A 9263-nucleotide genomic window follows, 5' to 3' on the forward strand; every position below is an offset into this window, starting at 1 on the left:
GCCATCTGGAACGGTGCGAGAGCTGAAAATTGACGGACCCTAACCGTTGAGCGTCAGGCCCATGTGCATGTGCCGTGCATGCTATCCAGCATGTCTCGGTGTCCTTGGGGAGGATTGGGATGCATGGAAACCCCTCGGCTAAGGTATCGCACAACCATTCTGGGACCCCCCCTGGCGTGGTTGAGGTCATCGAAGCTCGGCAAGTCTTCGCCCAGCAAAGTTCAACTTCAGACGACGGCAAACTCTCAAGATTCATCCAACCAAGCCTCTTCACAGTTGGCCCCCTCCCCCTCCTATCGATATCTTGAGATCGATCTCGATCATGTTCTTCGCTAGTTACTTGTTGGCGATTGGTCCAGAGCTAAGAAAGCTTGTCTAGTGGCAGGACGCTTTTAGAAACACGGGGTGGCGCCGTAAGCTTAACTGGCCTGACCCTTACACCTCTGTTCTGTTCAGTTCTGTATCCCATAGCTCTCCATTCTTAGCTCCAGCCCTACGGCGAACTGTGTATCCTTCCTCCTCCACACGCTCGCTTGTCAGTGCGGCACAGGCAAAGCCAAGCGTATGTGCCGCAGCCTTGAGCTACCTATGGTGAGTGATCTGCTCAGTGCCAGACCAGTGAAGATGCGTAGCCAGTGTAGCCTGACGCCGAGTGACTCGCATCCATCCCATCCCCTGGATGATGACCTGTTTGCTCAGTTTGAAGGAATGGGGACTTTTGCTACAAGGGCTACCAGGGCTGGCGATCAAGATCGGCAAAGAAACCCGAGCACATGTGCTGTGCTGCCTGTCACCGTCACCGACCGCCCGTCTCAGTGTCAGGGTCGCATTGACGAGACCGTCTGACTGGACCCTGATGAATCAAGAAAGCTGTCCAGCGTTTTCCTCATTTGTTCATCACCAGCGTCCCAGCTGCCTTCTCGCCCCCAGCTTCGAGGGACATATTCAGGAGTAGACATACACAGTAGATGGATTATTAATAGGTCGCATAGCCTTCTTCCAGGGCCCACTAGCCTTACTACTGTTCTCCTTGCTGTTTGTCGTCATTTGCCCCGTTTCACAGGGCAGTTTGGACGGAGGTGTCCTCAGACGATCAGCGGGTCTTGGGTGCTACGTATTGGTCGAGATGTCATTTCATTTGCCATCCTACGAACGGCCTACGATAATTGTTCGAGGATATCTCTTGCCTCTTCGGCCCGGCATACTATCTATACAAGCTCGGCGAATTGTTGGCTGTGAACGGATGAGGCCGATCGAAATTGTGGATATTCTTCAACGCCGCAAGTTTTCTTAGAACAAACAACAACCTTGTTACACTTAGAGGTCCCGATCTATGTAAGTACAGTACATACGTATGTACTGCGTACCTGACACTTGTTGTTTGTGTTTTGGCTCTGACGTTGCATCCCGGCCCAAGCGAGGTGATGGGGTCTATACAGTATCTTACTCAACGACAACTCTGTTCCCTTGTAAACATCCAATATTGACCGCAGTAGCAGCAGCAGTCGCTATCAAACCTGATTCTCTCTCCACGTGCAGTCGCACTCCACACATAGCCGTGCGATATTAACCCGTGTCTTGGAAACCCACGCGGGAAGAGCCGCACAGCCACAGTTGAAGTGAAACTCTGGCAGTGCGTGGGCGACCATTCGGACTGAAGTTCCTCCGAGCTGATTACTGAGCACACGACAACGTCTGAGTGACAGCAACTTCCCCAGCAAAACCAGTCCAGATGTCGAAAGGCTGGATCACCGCCGTTCGCCGCCGCCGCCAGCATGGGCATGGCCAAGCCCAAGCGCGGAATATCCTCCGAACTGCCCGTATTGTATAAACAATGGTTTGAGGATCGTTGAAACGGCCATCCAAGGCCAATCACATCCCGAGCTGGCGCGCCTAAAATGACGCCTCTTTCGTCCATCCATACATAGTAGGCCATGCCCTGTCGACGGACATGACCGTCTGGTCCTTGAAACCATGCGTGACGCCCGAGTCGTCCAGCCGTGTATCAGACTCCAGCCAGGACCGTCCTGTGACAGTGTATGGCGTGGCCGCTTCTACTTCCTATCCACGTCGATGATACGAAGAACGCCGAGGTCGCTGTACGCAAGACAGTACCTCGTTGGAGCCCAAGCCACCGTTTCGCAGGGGCCCGCCGTCTTGAAGGTGTGGACATGTTCGCCTGTTTCGGTATGGGTGACTTCCAATCCAGTTCCTATTTTTCCCTCGGGGGGAGGGTTCAAGTCAGCACAAAAACGTGCTCTCCTTCAGCCCTATCGTCTCAGAGGGCAAACAATGGTAAGGCATTCTTAGCCAAACATAGTTCAACAAACATACCTTCTCCGCAACCTCCCACCAAGTAGGTGCCGTCGAAGGAGAAGCCTAAAATTAGATCAGCATTAAGCTTAACTACGCCACGGGGGCCGGAGCAGCGCCTCACTTATGCTTTTGACGGGGCCCACCATCCGAGAGACGGTGCGCTGGCATATCCAGTCCTTGGTGTCGAAGAGGGCAATGATAGAATCCGCACCTCCGGTGGCGACATAGCGTCCGGTGGGAGACATCTCGGCCGTGAGGCAGGCCGCCGTGTGACCCTTGAGCACAAACTCATTCGATTCGCCCTCCTTGACGGCGTGGTTGACGTGGAAGACGGGTTCCAGGTCGGGGTATGAGAGGATACGGATGGTACCTTCGCCTGTCGGGACAAACACTTTCTGACCGCTCCAGCAGAAGGCCATCTGGTTGGCATCTCCGGATAGCTTATGAGACGAGATAGGTGCAGACTTGGTTGGGGATATTTGGAAGAGCTCGCCACGCTAGAAACGGCACCGTCAGTGCAACCAGGTCGGGACAATGAACCAACACAACCCGCGAGCCTACCACCTACCTTGTTTCCTACAAGCAAAGACGAGCCGTCAGGCGCCCAAGCTAGGGTGTGAGAGCTGCCGAGGCCCTTCACCTCGTTGACGCAGGCTTTTGTCCGCACATCCCAGAACTTGACGACACCGTCATTGCTGACGCTGCAAAGTTCTGCATCCTTGACAGGATTGAAGGCTATCTTCTCAATGCCGGCCAAGTGGCCCTTCAGTTCTGTCGAGAACCGTACATTGGGCTTCTCCGGATTCCCTACCGGGCAGTAGATGTGAGCAGGGGCTCGAGTGGAAGGAAAGGAGGGCGCGGCGATGCCGGCTTCGCGCCGCGGATGGGATAATGCCAAGGGATTGGCACTTACAGACTCGCAATGTCTTATCTGACGAGCCGGTTGCGATGAGCGTGCCAAGAGGGTTCCAAGCAATGGATCGTAGACTGCAGCGTTGTTCTGGTCAGCGGGCTCGGGGCCCCTTTTTGATCAACCAAACACATCGGGGACTCCGGCACGCACTTTTGATGAGATGTTGCACCACGGCCAGGAACCGAGTCGTTGTATGGCTGGGCTTTGAGATTGCCAAAGTAGACAGAGAACTTGTCCTTGGGGATGCGGGTATGCCTTGGTCGCGTTGACGGCGCCATGTGGACGAGTAACTGGTGGGATTATCCCCTTGCAGAGAAGGTTGAGGTTGCGTTGGCTGGACTGCTTGATATTGCTTACGCGGAGAATCAAGATGTTGATCCTGGAGGTCAAAGATCTGAGTGCCGGCGGTGTCGGGCAAACAAATGACACGACTTAGATGAAGGTCGAAGAGGCTGTTGACAATCGAAGGTTGGAACCGCCTGGAGTGTACTGAGCTCAACTACAAAGACCTGCCGTGATAGTCGAGTTCTGTTGTGAAATTGTGCGAAGTGCTGAATTGAGCTTCGACTTCAAGTTCCAGGTTTTGTTTGTTGATTGTTGATGAATGGAATGAATGACTTGATTGCAAATGAGATGGGATGCACCAACACTTGATGAGGTGAACTTCCAGCGAAGGAGCATCTCTCATCAGTGCCAAGCACACTGTCCCTGGTCCGCTGTCGGAACCTGCCGCCCTGAACTACGGGCCCTTGCAACCCGCTAAACCTGCTGGAGCATGCAGTGGGCGCCCAACGGGTTGTTCGCATCCGGCAACCTGCATCGCGGAGGTGGCATCTCCATCACGTCCCGCCTCCTATCGGGCAACTTCAACGTCAACGTCAACCAATACGACGTCCCTGGTAAACATTCACCACCATACCGACACATCCAAGGGCCAATTCAAACCAACTAACGACACCGGACCCGGAGCCACAGCCCGAACATGAATTGACCCAAAGCAACCACTCCATCCCTGACCTGCGTTGCCGACGTGCGCATGAAGCCGCCGTGAAGGCTCCGGCTTCAGACGAGCCATGTACTGGCCCCTTGGAACGCCGCGCATCTATGCCACGAGCGCCTCCCGCCAGCTGGGTCCTGTCCCAACCATCTCGCACGATGGCCTTCCTTCCAGTCGCCAGCAGCCAGACCAGCGACCAGACCAGCAACCCGACGGTGCTTCGCTTCTTTCGCCTGCCCCTGGGCCTCACCAAGACAACCCCCTTTCCCCGGTGACACCCATTACGCCAGTAACCCCGGGGATCAAGCCCGTCGAACAAGAGTATAGTGACGAAGAGGATGAGGAGGATGTGGAAGACGATGATGACAACGCCGTTCGCCCTCCGTCGGGGCCATCGGCTGCCAACCTTCCTTTGAACGAGCCCATCCTGGCCCTTCGAGTAGCACGGGCTGGCCATATCTTTGCCGTCATCACAGCAACAACCCTGACCATATGGCAGACAAAGGTACGGCATCAATCCAGAAGAAATCCCTGACAAATATGTTCCCACCCGGCCTGACACGTCTCAAACTTAGCCAACCGTCGTTCTTGCCGTCGTTGTCCGCTCCAAAGCCTCCCTCGATGCCTACGGCACCAACATCAATCTGCTCCTCCGCCCCGACTCGGCCATTCTGGTCATACACACGAGCTCGGGCTTCATGATAACCTACACTCTGGCCACCGATCCCGACACGCGCATTTACCGACCCCACTTTCCCAATCACACCAACGTCCAGCGCAGACGCCAAAGCCATGCCGGGGAGCCCGGCCATGTTGCGCCCGATCAGATATTATGGGGTCCAGGGGAAGGGCCGGGAGTCAGGGATGTCAGCATCCGCTTCAAAATGGTGATCAAGGTGGATGCGGGGATTGAGTGCGCGTTGGCTTTGGACGACGAGCTGATCGTGGCGACGCGCAAGCCTGCCGCCGTTCAGTGCATCCGCTGGACTCCTGATAGCTCAGGAAGCCAGACGAGCACCGAGCTGCTCAGCCGCATGGGCTGGTTGGAAAAGAAGGTCACGGTTAAGGAGATGACACACGACAGGCCCATGAATTTGTCAACGTGGGTTACCAGCGACGGAAGGGCATACGCGGTGCAGCGGCTCAAACATGGGGGTAGTTCCGGCGAGCCGGCGGACCCCAAAAAGCTGTTCAAGGGTCACTGCTTCCATACGCCCCAGAACGACGGGGAGTTTGCAGTGCGGTGCGTGGTGAACGCGAGGTTCTCACTGATCGCTGTCGGCTGCGCAGATGGCACAATTCGTGTCTACTCGGCCAAGGACTACTCAGGCAACATCCCGCCGTCTCACATCCACAGTCTCCCGGCATCGCTCTCCGTTACTGGCCGCCTTACTACGATGTCCTATTCTCCCGATGGCTACTGCCTCTTCGCCGGCTTCGAAAAGGGATGGGCCAGCTGGAGCGTGTACGGCAAACTGCTGAGCACAACCTTCCACGCGGACCAGGCCATTGCGGCGACCAACGGCGAGGAATGGATCTCGGGCACCAGCGATGCTGCCTGGGTCGGCGGGTCCTGCGACCTCCTCCTGACAGGCAGGGAGCACGAAGCGGTCTGGCTGCTGGAGATGGCCCGCAGCGCCGTCACCGGTTGCTACAATCATGCCAACCTGTTCCGGACCGTGCTGCAGAGCACTTCGAGCATCATGGTATATCGCGGGTATGACGTTCCTGACCTGACGGCCGTCTCCGCCGAACCCGCTCTATGGCATACAGCTCGGATCCCGTCCACCTACCTTTGGAATCAATGGCCTGTTCGATGCACCGCCATTTCGCCGGATGGCAGATATGTTGCTGTGGCTGGCAGGCGCGGGTTGGCGCATTACAGCGTCAGCAGCGGGCGGTGGAAGACGTTCACCAACGACGTGCTTGAGAACGAGTTCCAAGTCAGGGGCGGCATGTGCTGGTATCAGAACATCCTCGTCGCTGCTGTAGAGGCCAACAGGTCCTTTGAGCTGCGCCTCTACTCTCGCGAGTCAGCACTGGATGGCACCGTGGCCTTCACACAACCGATGGCGGCGCCCGTTGTCCTGATCACCGTCACCGGCGAGGACTCGTTGCTGGCGTACACGTATGATAACCTGCTTTACCACTACATCTTCACCCCCGGTCCCGGTTCGGTCAAGCTCGTCGAGGTGGGCCACATCGCCTTCCACGGCATCGTCAGGTCGCCGGCGAGAGTGCGTGGCCTCAGCTGGATCCTGCCTGAGCACCAGCTCCTCGAGGGCGATCCGACTCAAGATGTCGCTCACGCCTCGGTTTTGTTTTTAGTCGACGGGAAGCTGGTTCTGCTGCGGCCATCCTTCGGCGAAGGGACGCTCAAATACGACATGCGCGTCATTGCGCACAATGTGGAGTATTACCTCAATATGAGAGACCGGCCGTACACTCACGATACCGCACCGCCGCGACTCTTGCCCGGCCCGGACGGAGGTGGTTCCGGAGCGCTAGACGATTCGCTGTGGTTCTTTGACGGCGCAGAGCTGAAGGCGTGGCCGGACATGGACCCGGTCATGAAGGCGATATCTGGAGAGGAGGCGTCCCGAGAGCTGCCTGCGTTGGTGTCAGTTCCGATAGATTTTTATCCGTTGTCCGTCGTGCTGCCGAAGGCGATTGTGTTGGGAGTGGAACCGGACCTCATCCAGCGGCGCGATATTAACTTTTCGTTCTTTCGGTTTTCTATCAGGGTATGTCTGCCTCTGTGTTCGGTTGTCAACAAGCAACAAGACTGACTCTCGCCACAGACACATCTCTTCCTCCCCGACATCCTCCGCTTCCACCTCACCGCCAACCGCTCGGCCGAAGCCCTCCAGCTCGCGCAGCAGTACGAACACCTCGAGTACTTTGCCCACGGCCTCGAGATCCTGCTCCACCACGTCCTCGACGAAGAAGTGGACGCCAACCCCACCCCGGCGCCCGAACAGGCCATCCTGCCGCGCGTGCTCTCCCTGCTCTCGTCCTTCCGCCAGTACCTCGACATCGTGGTGCAGTGCACGCGCAAGACGGAGGTGCGCTCGTGGCGCACGCTGTTTGCGTACCTGCCGCCGGCGCAAGAGCTGTTCGAGGAGAGCCTGCAGCGCGGGAACCTCAAGACGGCGGGCGGGTACCTGCTGGTGCTGCACACGTTTGACGAGCTCGCGACGGCGAGCGAGCAGAGCGTGAGGCTGCTCGCGAAGGCGATGCAGGAGGAGCAGTGGGATTTGTGCAAGGAGCTGGCGAGGTTCTTGGCGGCGCTGGACGAGACGGGGGATACTTTGCGCGAGGCGATGGAGTTGGCCAAAGCGAGGCTGGGAGGCGGTGCCGGGCTGGAGGAAGGGGCGGTGCCGGCGGGAAGGAATGGGTATTCGTCGTCGTCGAGGCTGGAGATACCTTCTGGCGGGAACCCGTTTCCGTCGCTTGTTCGCGGGCTGGGGGTGATTCAGGGGAGTGATTCGGGCGTTGAAGGAGGTCGATCTGGGACGGGGAGCGATGCCGGGTCGTTTACGAGCAATGCCAGGTCGGAGATATGAGATAGAGGGATGGGGATAGAAGATTGGGAATGCAGTTAGGATATGAACACATGTTTAATATACCCTTTGGCTCAACAGCCAAGTTCCATCATTCTTTTCATGAGCGTCCATGTTGTGGCCGTTAGTATCTTCAAGTTGGATTCCATTTTGACACTGTGTATTCCCGCCTCGAAGGCAACCGACACCACGCAACATACAGTGTTCTGTACAGTGCGGAAGGTCGGGAAGCAAGCATCCCCACTTCCGGCGCGGCGCCAGATTTCCATCGGCTGCACAGAAACTTGGCTCATCAACCGTCGGCTGTGGGCCACAGCACGAAACCTGGAACTGCCCGCCATTCTGCCATCCGCCAGCCCCGCCATCTCCAAAGGATATGACTATTGCATTGACCCGCCAACACAAGAACCCCTGAGATCTTCAACAACCGTCAACACCGCATCTCGATTTCCCGGCACTGTTCTGGTCTCCCTTGGAGTTGTCTCTTGAACCAGCCACCCAAGCTCCAACCACCCATCCATCCACAGCGAGCTTCACATCCGGATCTACCGCGACCTCCTCTTTGAACTTCGATATCCAACATGGATGACTACGGCACCGAGACGGAGAGCGACTATACCAGCTACTGGAGGGATTGGGTACGTTTGCTTTGCTTGTCCTTGTGCTTGTCTTGTCTTGTCCTTATCCTTCTCATGACACCAAAACACCTTTCTTTCCTGCCTTCCCCTTCCCCAACACCCCATACTTCCCAATCAAGGAGTTCAACAGGCCGCGGCTAACATGTTTACCCCATTCCGCCTACAGTTCATCTCGCTGCGCGGCAATGAGTACTTCTGCGAGATTGACGAGGAGTATCTTACGGACCGCTTCAACCTGACGGGCCTCAACACCGAGGTCCAGTACTACCAATATGCACTGGACCTCGTGACCGACATGTTCGACCTCGACTGCGACGACGAGATGCGCGAGACCATCGAGAAGTCGGCCCGCCACCTGTACGGCCTCGTCCACGCCCGGTATATCGTTACGACTAGGGGCTTGGCTAAGATGGTATGCTTCTCTTCTTTACTTAATGCCAACTTTGCGTCATACCATTCCAATCCCAAGCTTGATACCCTGTTTCCTGTTTCCCCCGGTCTCGCAAAAGCTAACAACCCTTCTTCCTCTCCAAACAGCTGGAAAAGTACAAGAAAGGCGACTTCGGCAAATGCCCGCGCGTCATGTGCAACTCGCACCCGCTCCTTCCCATGGGCCTGTCCGACGTGCCCAACGTCAAGCCCGTCAAGCTCTACTGCGCCCGCTGCGAGGACACGTACAACCCCAAGTCGTCGCGCCACGCCTCCATTGACGGCGCCTACTTCGGCACCAGCTTCCACAACATCCTCTTCCAGGTCTACCCGGCCCTGGTCCCCGCCAAGAGCGCCGAGCGCTACATCCCCCGCGTCTACGGCTTCAAGGTGCACGCCGCGGCCGC

The 9263-nt window shown here is 56.9% G+C and overlaps 3 protein-coding genes across 3 annotated transcripts in view; 2 read left to right on the top strand and 1 right to left on the bottom strand.

The window, feature by feature from the left end:
- Window positions 1–2054: 2054 nt before the first annotated feature.
- On the bottom strand, window positions 2055–3507 carry VTJ04DRAFT_3010 (uncharacterized protein; the record flags this gene model as incomplete). The annotated part of the gene is made up of 6 exons (XM_069360864.1): window positions 2055–2212; window positions 2335–2379; window positions 2438–2813; window positions 2885–3123; window positions 3230–3303; window positions 3380–3507. 6 exons carry the CDS (start codon window positions 3505–3507, stop codon window positions 2055–2057), a joined length of 1020 nt encoding a protein of 339 aa, XP_069221531.1.
- A 795-nt stretch (window positions 3508–4302) lies between these two features.
- VTJ04DRAFT_3011 (uncharacterized protein) lies at window positions 4303–7792 on the top strand (the record flags this gene model as incomplete). Its single annotated transcript, XM_069360865.1, has 3 exons — window positions 4303–4731; window positions 4802–6970; window positions 7028–7792. 3 exons carry the CDS (start codon window positions 4303–4305, stop codon window positions 7790–7792), a joined length of 3363 nt encoding a protein of 1120 aa, XP_069221532.1.
- Window positions 7793–8370: 578 nt separating this feature from the next.
- The window catches only part of VTJ04DRAFT_3012 (uncharacterized protein), a gene marked incomplete at both ends in the record, with an annotated part of 1705 nt that continues 812 nt past the window's right edge, over window positions 8371–9263 (top strand). Inside the window, 3 exons of the mRNA XM_069360866.1 lie at window positions 8371–8427; window positions 8594–8839; window positions 8965–9246. Coding sequence (XP_069221533.1) covers window positions 8371–8427; window positions 8594–8839; window positions 8965–9246 — 585 coding nt within the window. The remainder of the gene's footprint in view (window positions 8428–8593; window positions 8840–8964; window positions 9247–9263) is intronic.

The sequence above is a fragment of the Mycothermus thermophilus genome, assembly GCF_041956435.1.
Source record: "Mycothermus thermophilus strain CBS 625.91 unplaced genomic scaffold VTJ04scaffold_2, whole genome shotgun sequence".
NCBI classification, from domain to species: Eukaryota; Fungi; Ascomycota; class Sordariomycetes; order Sordariales; family Chaetomiaceae; genus Mycothermus; species Mycothermus thermophilus.